Raw genomic sequence first — 15,850 nt, 5'->3', positions numbered from 1 at the left:
AAGATGGACTTTTGCGATTTTTAAAAAAATTAATCTATCATATGGGTCTTAGCCTATATATATTAATTTCAGCAGGCACCCCCTCAACTGCGGAGAACTAGTGAGAAGAGGGCCAAGGGCCAAGATGGACGAAAAGGGATAGTTGTCTAAGTTAGGAAGCAGGGACGACGGGGGCGAATTCGGCACCGTGAGACCCAAGTTCATGACTGCTTTTGGGGAACTGGGGTAAGGTTTATAGCTGTGCACAAATCTCACAGCAATCTTACCAGATCAAATATGACTGATAGGTAAGGAAAAAAGGCAAGCAATTGATAAATTGACAACCCTAACCACTGCTGGTGCTAAACTTCTAATATATTGCTCATAACTAGACAAAAGGCAGTTGTACTTGTTTGTACATCATCTAAATACGGCATAGCATTGGTCATCAAAATCTCAACCAGTGCCTATGTCTCGAGGGTATGAAACAAGGTTTTGGTTGTTGCAACCATCAAAATTAACAGCTTACCAAAAGCTGAGTCGAAATAATCAGTCATTTGAATCTTCTTGCTTCATGCTCTGGTCCAAAGAAATACTTTGCCGCCGGAGCTCGAACACGCAATGTGGCCAACTTTATAGGGGTGTGCAGAAAACCGGTACGGGATGGAAATCATATGTTCACTCACGAGAGATGCATTGTTTGTAGCTGTAATGCAAGTGTCATTCAGATCAACTGAGATGACATCTATTGCCCGTGTCGTATTTCCAATAAACAGGTCCGTGTCATTCCAGCCCCAGATTGCCCTGCAACATTAGTTTAATACTTAAGTCAGATAGTTTCATTAGATATGGATTGGATTACGGAAGAACAATGAGAAAACAACTGTTATTATACTTGAATGTAGAAAGACATCTGCAGATACTGTTATTTCGCTCCACTGTGTGAGAGTTTTCAAAGTTATCCACACTAAAAACTCGGACAGTAGCATCTAGGCTGCATACAGTAAGAACAAGGTCAGTCCTGGGCACATACAAATTGGTTTGTAAAGAATAATCACACGCAAAGCCTCATCCATCTCACCCTATAAAAAGCCATCTCATCAATTTGCGCATTCTTGCATAATTTTGATTCCCTACCCAACGTCAAGGATTTGCAATACAACTGATGGGGTAATGAGTGCAACTAATTCTAATTGAACAAAGTTCTTTCACTTACTGATTGAATTTAACTATATTATTTGTAAATATAGCTAGGACACATATGGCATTTACTATATTACGGCAACCCACTATCTACTATAAAACAGATTTCATTCCTAGAGCTAGTGCTGCACACAACTTGTATGCTATATGCAAAAGGAGTAATCGACTGATCGCATTGTAAAGTACACAGGTCAATTTGAGTGAAATGGCTGAAAAAGGAGGGAGTATGCAGAATATTCTAGTGTTGGGTCTGGCTGTAATATAGGCCACGTTCTGGCGGTGGAGACAAGTTAACTTAACCGTATCATTTTTTGCGTGCACGCTTTCTGAACTACTAAACGATATATCTTTTGCAAAAAATTTCTATAGGAAAGTTGTTTTAAAAAATCATATTAATCTATTTTATATTTTTTTAATAATTAATAATTAATTAATCATATATTAATATATAACTACGTTTTCCGTGCCGGGTAAGTTAACTTACCCATACCCTTGCCGAACGCAGCCATAATGTAATTAGAGAAATGTCTTGTGATTCAAACATCAAGGGATATCCGTTCTACCAAAATCAGAACAGATGTAAATTATAGGCAACTGCAGAAGTGCAAGAAATAGCCTAGAAAAGGACCACCTTGTAGTTGCAATCATGCAGCCACTTGGTGAAAAATAGGCTGACTGAAGACCTCTGTGATGTTCAAGAACCACCAAGCTCTCTGCTTCCTTCTTCATGGTTCTCAAATCCCATATACAGGCAGTTCCATCTCTTGAACTTGTGGCCAACATATATGTGTTCTCTGGATGAAAATCTATTGAGTTGATTCGGCCAGCATGTGCATTACATATGGTTGACACCTTACCCATCCTCTCATCAAAAAGTTTCAGATCTCTTCTTTCACCAAAATATAGACAGCTGGGGCTATTTGGTGCTTGACAAAGTGAGAAAATAGGATAGTCAGATAGCTGGGTAATATTAAAGTTCTCTCTCTCAAGGTCCATGAGACACATTTCCCCTTCATAGCTACAGCTGTAAATCTGGAACATAAATATATCACAGAAAATCAATTCAAATAACAGTTGAAAGTGGAAAAATTTAAAGGATAAAGTTACCACTAAGAAAATTATTTTCTGTCTACAAGCACATAGCTATCTACAGATATTCTTATGACATCCTCTTAAGAAACGGTACAAAGGCAGGATGAAATCCAATGATATAGTGTGTGCTCTTGAGACCAAGATATGAAAAAGAACCTAAATTATCTCACCATGTGGATTGCTGGCTGCTTAGTTGAACTTCAAGGAAAAGGAAGAACTATTAAAATATAAAGGCCCATCAGATTCTCCTATCTTGTGTTAGGGCCTGATTGAAAGCCCAGTATTTGGTCAATAACTAGTGTAAATTAACGGCCCATAAGATTTTCCTGACTTCGGCTTAAAAACATGCTTGAATAGGCATTCTCCTCTCACTGGAAATTTAATCCGGACACCTCAGTCAGTCAACTATATAAGGGAGTCCAAGTTAATTTAATGCGTGACTATAGGAACCTGAGAAAGTTTGATAAACTCGTATTTGTTTCTGAAAAATACTATCCCTAGTAGTATAACTAAAGTCCTAAATAATGAGAAAAGGATACTAAATTGTAACTTTTTTCAAAGCACCGAACATCAATTATCCCCATAAAAAATAACCAAGTATTGCTGCGCTACGTAAAACTTCATTGCAGGTTTGTTGTGGAACATTAGCACAGTTTACTCTCTAGAAAATCCTTATTCGTCGAGTCACACAACCAAATACTATTTTCAGCTACACCACATTATTATATATGAAATGTTCAATTACTCTTAACATATATGGCAGCGCACGACACGAGCAGAGGAAACGTCACCTTCTGCGGCGTGGCCGGGTGCGCAACGATGGCTCCCACAGGGCCCAGGTGAGGCATATACTCGAACACCCCGTGTGCGCCGTCGCCACGGTCGTCCACCACAGCGCAGTCCACGTCCCAGAAGCCAACATGCCCCAGATTGCTCCCCACCGCCACCACGGTGCGGTCCACCAGCGGCAGTACCCGCACCGACAGTATCCTGTCAGCCGGCACAACCCTCCTCACGTGGGAGGTCGTCAGCACCAGCTCCGTCCCCGGGTCGAAGCCGGCCCCGCCGCCGCGGGCCTTAGCCTCCGGCGCGGGAGGGGAGGCGGAGGTGAGGATGGAGGAGGCGAGGGAGGCGGAGAGCCGGGTGCTGCGGGGACGGGGCGCGGCCGCGAATGCGGAAGGGTCGTGGGGAGGAGGAGGGAGGCCCTGGGCGCGGAGGGAGCGGCGGACGGGGCCCGCTGGCGCGGCGCGGCTCGCGCGGGGCTGCTTCCTGGGGCGCGAGAGCTTGATGATGGCGGTGAGCTCGGCGGCCTTGCGGCGTAGGGAGGCGAGGATGACTTCGTTGCGCCCGATGTTCTCCTGCCGGCGGCGCTCGTAGTCGGTGAGGGCGGCGTGCTCCGGCGGCGACGCCATTGTGTGGGGAAGGGGGAAGGCGAAGGGCCGGGACTGCCAGCTTTCCGAGGAAGGGGGAAGCCGAAAAGGTGACGCGTGTATTCAGAGAGAGAGAGAGAGGCGGCCGTGGGCCCCACCTGCAGCAGGTTGCTCCGTTGCTGTCGGCGACGGAACTACTCCTGGAACGGAGGGGACGAAAATGGCGGGAAGTTCTGCCCCAAGAACGTATTAGGGCGAGCATGGAACGAACAGTCAGAGTTGGTTGTCTATATTTTTATTTAAATGGTCATCTAAATTAGTTTCATCCTTTATAATTTTTTACTCCATTATATCATTCATATATGACATACTCTATATCTCTTTGGAGAACATCCTCTAAACCAAAAAAAACTAGTTGGTCATTGTGAAAACAATTTCCATAATATGAAGCACAGAACATATTAGGCCAAGCACGGAACTTATTAGTTGGTCATTGTGAAAGCAATTCGCATATACAGGACTATTGAAAAAATAGTCTTGAACTCTTGATATAGTCTACCATGCCCTCTGGTTCGATCACGACGAACCACTATATGTCCGAGCACATAACCTCTGTGTTGTGGTGCATTTATGGCTTCGTATTGTCTGTACACTAGCATTACACCAATCAGTTCATCGCCGTATGATGAGGGTGACTCCAACATAATTTGTATGGCTAACCCGCAACAAGACATTTTGTGACGTGAAAGTGTATGAGCAAATGAGGATGAAAGCAAAGATGTTGTGGTAGAAAGTAGAGAATGATCATTTATATACAGAGAGATAAAAACTAGCCGTTAGAATTTAGCCATTGAATATAGAGAGTCCGTTGGAGGTGTTGGACTATCCAAAATTTGGATAATGAAGCTAGCCATTAGGATTTGGAGAGTAGGGATACTCCAAGAGAATGGCTAAATTTCGACCCTCCAATCAAAATTTAGCCATTCATTTTAGTATTGGCAACTCGAATTCTGATAACATCTCCAAGAGACTCTCCATCCTCACTCTCCAAATCCTAGCAAAGGGGAGGATGACAAGGGGGTCCTACCCACGTGGGATCCATAGATAGCAATTTTGCTAGTGAGGGAATGAGTTGTCAGATTAAGTCATTGAGGACTTAAGTTTAGTCATTCAAATGGCATGGCAAGTCAAATAGCCACTCTTTTGGGGGATATTTTTTGTGCAAAATTGTCAAATATAACTGACAAGAGATTATCATTCTCTTGGAAATCCTCTCAAATATAACATGAATGGCTAAATTTTGATTTTGGAGAGTTAAAATTTAGCCATTCTCTTGGAGATGCTCTTCGAGTGTGATTTAACTGCAAGGTAGGGCCCATGTGAGATATAAAAACATTGTATTAGCTCTTAGCTCTTGTTCATCAGATAACTCAAAGAGAAAAAAAATACTTTTTGCTTATGGTAGACATGTTCACCTTAAGGAAAGCTAATTCCTACTCTTTTTTAACGTAACATCTTTTAGCTATATCTATATTTATCGATTAATTAATATATAACACGTTTTAACTATATTTAGATTTATCGGTTAATTAATATATATTATCTTTATATATGTATAGATTTATAAGTATACATATGGATATATAATGGTAGAAAGTCTTACATGAAACGGAGGTTGTCCAATGTATCTAGCCCACTTTACCTATGTAATTGTTGTTGTTTTTTGATAATAGGCTATAAGCTCGGCTTTTCACTAAAACATGTATCATGATTACATCGTACTAGGGAAACTGGCGTAACAGTTCAGGGCACAAATAGAACAAAGACGATAGATAGCCCTAGCGGCGGAGGTGGCATGGGGGCTGGGGGGGTCTTCAGCGCCCACTACCGGCGCCGACCCATGGAGACCCCTCTAAGCCCCCTCCTAAGCCCCCCTACAAATTTTTTCCATGGTTTCATGTGATGGGGATGGAGTTCTTCAGTTCGTGGTTGAAGGTAGAAGATAAATTAGCTGGACCATTATGAAAAGAAGCCTAGCAAATTTGTTTCCTTGGCCTAGCCCACTTAGAACACAGCTATCAACATTAGCGATCCATTTTGATCTGTTTCCATCCAAACCGTCCATTCTCATCCCAATCCACACCCCTCCCCACCACAATACCCTAATCCTCACTCACACCCACCCAATCCCAGGCGGCTGGCGATGGACGATATATGCATGGAGCGGCGGAGGCGGTCGTCAGCTAGCAGCTGACGGCGAGCGCGTAGGAGCGGGTCGAGCGGTGAGTGGCCTATGCACGTGGTAGGGGTCGATAGTGGCGCGTGGCATGGCAAGGAGCCAGACACACGTGGCACGGCAGAGGGCGACATGGGCGCACCCGTGTAGGATCAAGATGTCGACTAAAGGGGTGTGAATAGGCGATTAAAAATAAATCACCTCTAACAAAACTAACCTAAGATGTTAGGTTTGATGGAGAGCAAGACTACACAAGCAGCTAAGTTAAGTTTTGCGATCCTAGGTGACAGTGGCTCAATAGTATCACTAGGAAAGTAAATAACAACTGCTAAGTCTAGTTTTGCAATCCTAGGGTGAAATGATCACAAGTATATCTTTAGGAATGTAAATTGCACAAATGTAAAAGTGATGAGTAAAAAGGCAATGAGACAAGCAATTTTTCACCGAGGTTCGGAAACTCGCCGATTTCCTACTCCCCGTTGAGGCGAGCCCAACTCCATCGCTCAACCACAAAGCCACCACACTCCTCCTTCATCAAGGGGTGAGCAAAGTGGGAGCCGGCCCAAGGAGAGGATTACCCAAGCCTCGATCACTAGTGTTGTTCTTTCTCCACTCCGGAGATGGCGAACACCGAGCCACTCACAAGCCGGCGCCGGGTCTTTTCCACAACTTCTTGGAGAGATCACCGGGCAACTCCTCCACAAGCCGTCTAGGAGGCGGCAACCTCCAAGAGTAAAAAGCGATAACCCGACGTGGAGATGATCAAGTGCCACACTAGCTCTACAATGAAGCAATGCACTTGATTCTTGGCTAGAACTCCCTCAAACACACTATGTGGCCGGTCAGACCGTGCTACTGTGCAACGGCTAGAAAACTAGCCGTTGGAGCTCTGACAGGTGATGTCAGGGGCCTGGCTGGTCAGACCGACGTTGAGCAGCCGGTCAGACCGACCTCAGCTTGGTCAGACCGCCATCAGCTCGATCTGATCGACTGCGGCTCCATCGGCTCTGTATCGGCCACCCCGAGGGGCCAAAAATCGGCCTCTAGGGGGGCAGTCAGACCGCCCAGCAGCCTGCGGTCAGACCCACTGAACAGGCCGGTTAGACCGCCATGACATGGCCAGTCAGACCGGACTGTGGCCGGCAGTCAAACCGTCCTACGACTGTCGGTCTGACCGACCTTGGTTTGGCCGACTCCAGTGAGTTTTTCAAGAAAGAAAATATGTTTCAAGTGTTTATGCAAATGACTTGATGTGGCAATTAAAATCATCTATTTGCTAGGTCATTATCCCTCTTAATAGTACGGCAAAGCTAAAGATGAACTAGGAAAAATTTGATCGCCCCTTCACCTCGATCAATTTAAAATTAAAACGCTAGATTTACCAACTCCTTCCAATTTGCTTTGCGCCATCAAATTTAATACGTCAATAATCATCCATGAGCACTTATGAGTGAATCTAAACTGAAACACATATCTCAAGTGTAATGATTAGTTCACAATTAGCGCTTGTGATTAAATACCAAAATTAACAACGGGGGCCTAGATGCTTCAATCTCCCCCTTTTTGGTAATTGATGACAAACACCACAAATTAAACATAGAAAATATAAACATATTGTGATAAGGCTCCCCCTTAACAAGTGCACAATAAACACGAATAACAAATAGAGATATCAAGAGCAAAAGATGGTCACACATATATCAATCTCACATCCACCATCCATCACAGCACAAGTTCACAATAATAGCCAATTAACCAAAAGCGATAAAGTCCATCCAAAGAGGTCTAACAAAGTGACATAGGCTATTACAAGACCACAAGGGGTCCAACGAGACAAATAGTTCAACAAAACGAAAACGAACACACAAGATAGAGTAATAGCCAATACCCATATATAATATAGCCCAACCACTTATCCTAATAGATAGAGGTAGCTAACCTCACTACATCTAGTCCCATGAACCAACGATAAAAGCCTAGATTTTTCTCTCCCTTTTGGCATCAAGGACCAAAAAGCATCACTCTGGTGGAGGAGAAGGAGGACGCGTCGAAGTGGATGGACGGGATGAATCATGGCGACGATGGTAGACAAAGGCCTGAGAACTCTCTAAGAGCTGCACGCGACGATCAAGAGTGCCAACTTGAGAATGCAGCCTGTCCATAGAAGAGTTCAGAGAGCCAACATTTGCTCTAAGCCCACTCACATCCTCATGCACAGCCTCTTGTCCAGTGTGCAAGCGGGCAAAGTTATCGCTAAGGGTATTGAGAGCCCCTAGCAGTGGGTTGAAGTAGTCATTTGGAGGCATGCCAAAGTATGCATATTGGAGATTGAAGAAGTCATGAGGAGCAAACCCTTGAGGAGGTGGTGGAGGAGGCGGAGCTTGACTTGAACTTGCTCCTTGAGTGAATTGCCTCACTCTAGCACCCCTAAGAGTAGACAGCTGAAGGTGTGGCTTGTATTGCTTGTGAGGCTTTAAGTTACCCCTTGCAGCCCCAAGCTTGTCTTGAATCAACCTCATGATATAGGGTGCATAGTATATTCCCTGAGTAAATGTGCCCTTGGAGATAGCAATTTCTTGTATCATGAGAGTCACAACATCAAACTGACGGCCCTGAATAATAGCATCAATGACATGCCAGGCCACCCCTTTGATGTCATCATTGTTTCCAAGGCGAGAAAGGATGGTAGTCCTCACAATCCTGTTGACCACACTGGGAATGGTTCTTAAACCTGCAACCTTCCCATGTGTGTACCACGCTCCATCTTCATAGAACTGAGAGAGATAGTCCATGACACAAGAGATTTACCAAGCATTTGGCAACTACCGGACGTACTCTTTCTATCCACTTTGCAACCGGCATAATCCGAGTTGGAACAGCCAACAAGCTTAAACTTAGCACCTTTTGGGTACCACAAGTCAATAGTTGAGGAATGCTTTAAATATCTTAGAATTCTTTTCACGGCCACTAAGTGACACTCCTTAGGAGCGGCTTGAAACCGTGCACACATGCAAACACTAAACATGATATCCGACCTTGATGCGGTAAGGTAAAGCAAACTACCAATCATAGAACGATAAAGCTTTAAGTCTACCGGTTTACCTCCCTCATCAAGGTCGAGATGTTCATTTGTCGCCATGGGAGTCTTGATTGGCTTTGCATCCTCCAAGCCAAACCTCTTGAGTAGATCCTTGATGTACTTGGTTTGGCTCACAAACGTCCTTTCCTTGAGTTGCTTGATTTGTAGTCCAAGAAAAAAGCTCAACTCTCTAATCATGGACATCTCAAACTCCCTAGACATCATATCACCAAATTCCTTGCAATACACCTCATTAGTAGAACCGAATATGATAGCATCCACATAAATTTGACATACAAAGAAATCATCATCAATGATTTTTGTGAAGAGGGTGGTGTCAACCTTTCCAATTTTAAAATCCTTTGACAAAATAAAGTCTCTCAATCTTTCATACCAAGCTCTAGGAGCTTGTTTTAGTCCATAGAGAGCCTTTGAGAGTTTATAAACATGGTTAGGATTTTTAGGGTCTTCAAAACCGGGAGGTTGTTCAACAAAAACAAGCTCAGCAATTTCACCATTAAGAAATGCACTTTTCATATCCATTTGAAATAATTTTATATCAAAACATGATGCAAAAGCAAGAAGAATGCGAATAGCTTTAAGTCTAGCTACGGGGGCAAAGGTTTCACCAAAATCCAAACCTTCAACTTGTGTGAAGCCTTGTGCCACCAATCTTGCTTTGTTTCTTACCACCAACCCATTTTCATCTTATTTGTTTCTAAAGACCCACTTTGTCCCAATGACATTGTGGTCTTTAGGCCTTTCAACCAAAGTCCACACTTTGTTTCTTGTGAAGTTGTTGAGCTCTTCTTGCATGGCATTTATCCAATCCGAATCGCGAAGAGCTTCATCTACATGTTTTGGCTCAAGACAAGAGACAAACGAGTAATGTTCACAAATAGAAGCAACACGAGATCGAGTTTGAATACCTTTACTAATATCACCCAAAACTTGATCAATTGGGTGATCCTTGGAAAGAGATGTGTGTATTCTTGGTGGCATGAGTGGATCTTGTGCATTTTCCTCCTCCACTTCATCATGAGCTTGACTTGGCGTAGCGGAAGTAGATGGCTCATTTTGATTAGAGGTGGATAGCTTGTCTTCCACTTCATTAGGCTTGATGTCACCAATAGACATGTTCTTTATAGCTTTCATCAAGCCTTCATCACCTACATCATCCAAATTCTCGTGCCCCTCTTAGGAGCCATTAGTCTCATCAAATTGAACATCGGCGATTTCTTCTACTATACCTTTACTTTTGTTGTAGACCCGGTATGCCTTGCTATTTGAGGCATATCCTAAAAGAAAACCTTCGTCACACCGACTTTCGAATTTGTTTAGTCTAACACCCTTTCGATAAATATAACACTTGCAACCAAAAACACAAAAATAGGCAACATTTGGCTTTCTCCCAACAATTAGCTTATAGGAAGTCTTTTTCAAAAGACGATGCAAATAAAGCCTATTTGTTGCATGGCAAGCGGTGTTTATGGCTTCCGCCCAAAAGGAGTCGGAAACATCATATTCATCGAGCATAGTTCTTGCCATTTCAATTAATGTACAATTTGTCCTTTCTACTACACTATTTTGTTGAGGTGAGTAAGTGGCGGAAAATTCGTGCTTAATACCAAGATCATCACAATAGTCCTCAATATTGGTGTTTTTAAACTCGGACCCATTGTCACTTCTAATTTTCACAAGAGAGCAATTAAATTCATTTTGAGCCCTTTTTGCAAATTTCTTGAAAAGGTCGGCAACAATGGACTTGTCATGCAAAAAGAATACCCAAGTATATCGAGAATAGTCATCAACAATCACAAGACAATGACTATTTCCACCAATGCTCCTATAGGTTGTTGGGCCAAACAAATCCATGTGTAAGAGCTCCAATGGTCTAGATGTGGACATGACACTTTTAGAAGGATGAGAACATGCAACTTGCTTGCCGGCTTGACAAGCACTACAAAGCTTATCCTTCTCAAACTTCACATCTTTCAAGCCCACAACTAGATCACGTTTTGAAAGTTTACTCAATTGATTCATATTAACATGGGCTAGTCTCCTATGCCAAAGCCAAACCAATGAAGTTTTTGCAATCAAACAAGTTTTCAAGCTTGCTTCACTAGAAGAGAAATCAACCAAGTAAAGATTTCCATATCTAAAACCCTTAAAGACACAAGACTTGTCATGAAGACTTGAAACAACAACCTCATGAGGAAAGAAGTTACATGACAAGCCAAGATCACAAATTTGAGCAACCGAGAGCAAGTTAAAATTGAGAGACTCAACAAGAGAGACATTTTGGATAGACAAGTCATTTGAGATAGCAATTTTACCTAAACCAATTACCTTTTCTTTGTTATTGTCTCCAAATGTCACTTTCTCCTTTTCTTTTCCTCCCACTTCAAATGTGGTGAACATTGCCCTATCACCGGTCATGTGTTGAGTGCATCCACTATCAAGCACCCAATGGCTCCGACCGGTGGTGGTAGTTCACCTTCAAAAGAAGATCAAACTCTTTTAGGTACCCAAACTTTGTTGGGTCCTTAGAGGTTAGAGATCAAAGAGTTAGGCACCCAAATGGTATTCTTTTTACCACCAAGTATAGGGGAACCAACATACTTGGCAACAATTCTACCATCATAAGTCTTCCTAAGCATATAGTGTGAGTCAAACAAGTATGGCTTAGGAGGCTTGCCACCATGGCAATTATTCACCAAATGCCCAACCTCATGACACTTAGTGCAATACTTGCCATTGCTCTTAACAAAGCGAGTGACATGGTGAGAAGGTTTCTTTCCCTTCTTTGGAATGAATCCAAGTCCCTACTTGTTAAGGATACACCGTTGTTCACTCAAAATTTTGTCAAGAGTGTTCTTGCCCTTAAAGCATCTTTCCAAACTCTTATTGAGCTTGGCCACTTGCTCTTTGAGCTCATTGTTCTCAATGAGAAGTGAGGTATCATGAGTGGACACACAAGAACTAGAGCTAGAGCTAGGCACATCCATAAGATCATCACAAGAGGTGGAAATACTAGATGATGCAACATGAGCAATATGACAAGTAGTACTATCATCAAGCAAATCACAAGATATGCCGACATCAATAAGTGCTCCATGTTGTGTAGTGGAAAGGAGATTGTCATGAGCTTCCTTAAGCTTCTCATGAGAAATGGTTAGTTTCTCATGTGAAGTCTTTAGCTCCTCATACAAGACTTTCAAAGAAGCATGATCCTTCTTTAGAGCCTTGAATTTGACTATCTCCTTTTCACTATAAGCATGGAGTTCCTCAAACATACTCACAAGCTCATCATAGGAAACATCATCACAATCATCATCACTTTCACTATCACTAAAGGATGATACCTTAGACGAGTTCTTTGCCATGAGACAAAGAGGAGCGAAGAGTGATGGAGCCTCCTTGATAGCAACGACGGCCATCTTCCTTTTCTTGGAGCTTGCATCATCATCAACTTCTTCTTCATCGGACCAGGATGAGGTTGTACTCTCCTCATTTGAGTCCCATTGCCCAATGAATGCCTCAATTTTTCTTCCTTCCATCTTGAGCTTCTTCATGAGCTTGTAACCTCCACTCTTCTTCTTGTATGACTTGTCTCCATCCTCATCCTTGGAAGGACACTTGGAAGCAAAGTGTCCCTTCTCACCACACTCAAAGCACCTCAAGTTTGAGAGAGTCTTGTTTGGTCTTCTATTTCTTCTTCTATTTGAGTTGGAGCCTCTTCCCTTTTCTTTTCTTCTTCCCAAGAAGTCATTGAATCTTCTAGCCAAAAGAACAATTTCTCCTTTCAAGTCATCATGAGCTTCATTTTCCTTGCTTTTGCCCTTGTCTTCAACTTCGGCTTGAAGAGCAATGCACTTTTTTGATGGTGAGGCTTCCTCCATCTCCTTCTTCTTCAACTTGTACATGTCATTGGTGTTGATCTTCCCCAAAAGGCTTGCGGGAGTCATTCTTGACATGTCGGAGTTGATGAGCATGGTGACAAGTGTCTCATACTTCTCTGGCAAGGCTCTAAGCATCTTTTGGGCAATTTCAAGATCGGTGTAAGTTGCTCCTAGCCCCTTGAGATCATTCACAATGACATTGAGTCTTCCATACATGTCATTCACACTTTCATGAGGTAACATGGTGAATGTCTCATATTGGACCTTGAGAAAGTGAAGCTTGGCATCCTTGTATTCACTTGTACTCTCATGAATTTCACTCAACTTGACCCAAATCTCATGAGCGGTCTCAATATTGCTTATCCTATCAAACTTTTCTTGGCTCAAGGAATTGAACAATGCATTCATTACTTGAGCATTGTAACTTGCACTATGTAACTCAAGTTGAGTGGGTGCCGTGGAGTCAAGTGGCATGACACATCCTTCATCTACAACCTTCTAAATACTATCAATCATAGCCTTAAGGTAAGTAGACATTTTAATTTTCCAAGTGGAATAATTTGTACCATTAAACATAGGAGCCCTACCAACATTGTGAATCTCTTCCGACATGTTTTCTCTCTAGGCGGTAAAGCCTAAACACGAGAGACCAAGCTCTGATACCACTTGTAAGATCAAGATGTCGACTAGAGGGGGGTGAATAGGTGATTAAAAATAAATCACCTCTAAACAAAACTAACCTAAGATGCTAGGTTTGATGGAGAGCAAGACTACACAAGCAACTAAGTTAAGTTTTGCGATCCTAGGGTGATAGTGGCTCAATAGTATCACTAGGAAAGTAAATAACACCTCCTAAGTCTAGTTTGCAATCCTAGGGTGAAATGATCACAAGTATATCTCTAGGAATGTAAATTGCACAAATGTAAAAGTGATGAGCAAAAAGGCAATGAGACAAGCAATTTTTCACCGAGGTTCGGAAACTCGCCGGTTTCCTACTCCCCGTTGAGGCGAGCCCAACTCCACCGCTCAACCACAAAGCCACCGCACTCCCCCTTCGTCAAGGGGTGAGCAAAGTGGGAGCCGGCCCAAGGAGAGGACTACCCAAGCCTCGATCACTAGGGTTGTTCTTCCTCCACTCTAGAGATGGCAAACAGCGAGCCACTCACATGCCGGCGCCGGGTCTTTTCCACAACTTCTCGGAGAGATCACCGGGCAACTCCTCCACAAGCCGTCTAGGAGGCGGCAACCTCCAAGAGTAACAAGCGATGACCCGGCGTGGAGATGATCAAGTGCCACACTAGCTCTACAATGAAGCAATGCACTGGATTCTTGGCTAGAACTCCCTCAAACACACTAAATGGATGAACCCTAAGCTCAAATGAGTGTGTGAAAGATGCAAGGGATATAAGCAATTGAAATGGCAGCCAAGAGAGCTCCCTTGCTACTGGTGGGGGTATTTATACCCCCACCAACAAAATCTAGCCGTTGGGGTCAAAATGCCCCAATTCTGTGTGCCGCCGGTCTGACCGGAGGTATGTGGCCGGTCAGACCGTGCTACTGTGCAACGGCTAGAAAACTAGCCGTTGGAGCTCTGACAGGTGATGTCAGGGGCCTGGCCGGTCAGACCGACGTTGAGCAGCCGGTCAGACCGACCTCAGCTTGGTCAGACCGCCATCAGCTCGAGCTGATCGACTGCGGCTCCGTCGGCTCTGTATGGGCCACCCCGAGAGGCCAAAAATCGGCCTCCAGGGGGGCGGTCAGACCGCCCAGCAGCCTGCGGGCAGACCCACTGAACAGGCCGGTTAGACCGCCATAATATGGCCGGTTAGACCGGACTGTGGCCGGCGGTCACACCGCCCTACGACTGTCAGTCTGACCGACCTTGGTCTGGCCGACTTCAGTGAGTTTTGCAAGAAATAAAATATGTTTCAAGTGTTTATGCAAATGACCTAATGTGGTAATTAAAATCATCTCTTTGCTAGGTCATTACCCCTCTTAATAGTATGGCAAAGCTAAAGATGAACTACGAAAAATTTGATCGTCCCTTCACCTCGATCAATTTAAAATTAAAACGCTAGATTTACCAACTCCTTCCAATTTGCTTTGCGCCATCAAATTTAATACGTCAATAATCATTCATGAGCACTTATGAGTGAATCTAAACTGAAACACATGTCTCAAGTGTAATGGTTAGTTCACAATTAGCGCTTGTCATTAATTACCAAAATTAACAACGGGGGCCTAGATGCTTCAATCTCCTACCATGAGAACCTAGGGTTGGGGGATCAAGCCAGCTACATTAGGTCTGCCTATTCAGGTTCTTGCCGATGAATGTTTCGAGGTCTAGTGAGCGACCAACAAGCAGGAGCTGGGCACACTATATCCATCACTCCCAATGCTCGTCGCTATGGAGATAGAGTCAACTGCCCCAAGTTTATTCACCTTCAATGTATATCCGTCCACCAATGCAAATATCTGGTTAATTGAGGAGGCACCCAAGGCTTTCACCTTCATGAGTCACCATGGAAGCTTCACCGAAGAAACCCAAAAATGAGATAAACCCTAGTTACGAATTTAACCTAAACTCAACTGTATTAGGCTACTAGCACGTGGAGAAGCCCTCACCCCTTCTCCATTACTAGTTGACAACAAATCATCGGAAAGAGGGGTCAGATAGGATAATTTGCTGAACTTCACGCTCTCGTTAGGGTCTTTTTGGTTTGGATGAATTTTACCGGAACTTTAGATAAATTAAATGGTTTGTGTGAAAATCTTATAAAATTGGTGTGTTTGAGAGCACTTAGTATTTTTCATGTGGTTTTTGTGATTTCTTTAGCTTATGCAATTGCCACCGGATACTATAGAAAGACAAAATGGGCCACCCGACCTGACACAACTTGGGCACGACCAGGCCTGGACCACTACTGGGAAAAGCATTATCGCAAGCGGCCGAAAATGATCTTCACAGGCGGGGCGGCCGTCCGCCTGT

The 15,850-nt window shown here is 43.5% G+C and overlaps 1 protein-coding gene across 1 annotated transcript; it reads right to left on the bottom strand.

Annotated features, from left to right (window-relative positions):
* Window positions 1-339: 339 nt before the first annotated feature.
* LOC102710897 (WD repeat-containing protein 76-like) lies at window positions 340-3,686 on the bottom strand. The gene is made up of 4 exons (XM_040527121.1): window positions 3,066-3,686; window positions 1,814-2,214; window positions 875-973; window positions 340-783 (listed from the first exon to the last, which is right to left on the bottom strand). The coding sequence occupies exons 1-4, from the start codon at window positions 3,684-3,686 to the stop codon at window positions 552-554; spliced, it is 1,353 nt and encodes a 450-aa protein (XP_040383055.1). The 3' UTR covers window positions 340-551.
* Between the last annotated feature and the right edge of the window lie 12,164 nt (window positions 3,687-15,850).

This window comes from Oryza brachyantha, chromosome 8 (assembly GCF_000231095.2).
Source record: "Oryza brachyantha chromosome 8, ObraRS2, whole genome shotgun sequence".
Taxonomy (NCBI): domain Eukaryota; kingdom Viridiplantae; phylum Streptophyta; class Magnoliopsida; order Poales; family Poaceae; genus Oryza; species Oryza brachyantha.
This window is presented reverse-complemented; position numbering and strand designations above follow the sequence as displayed.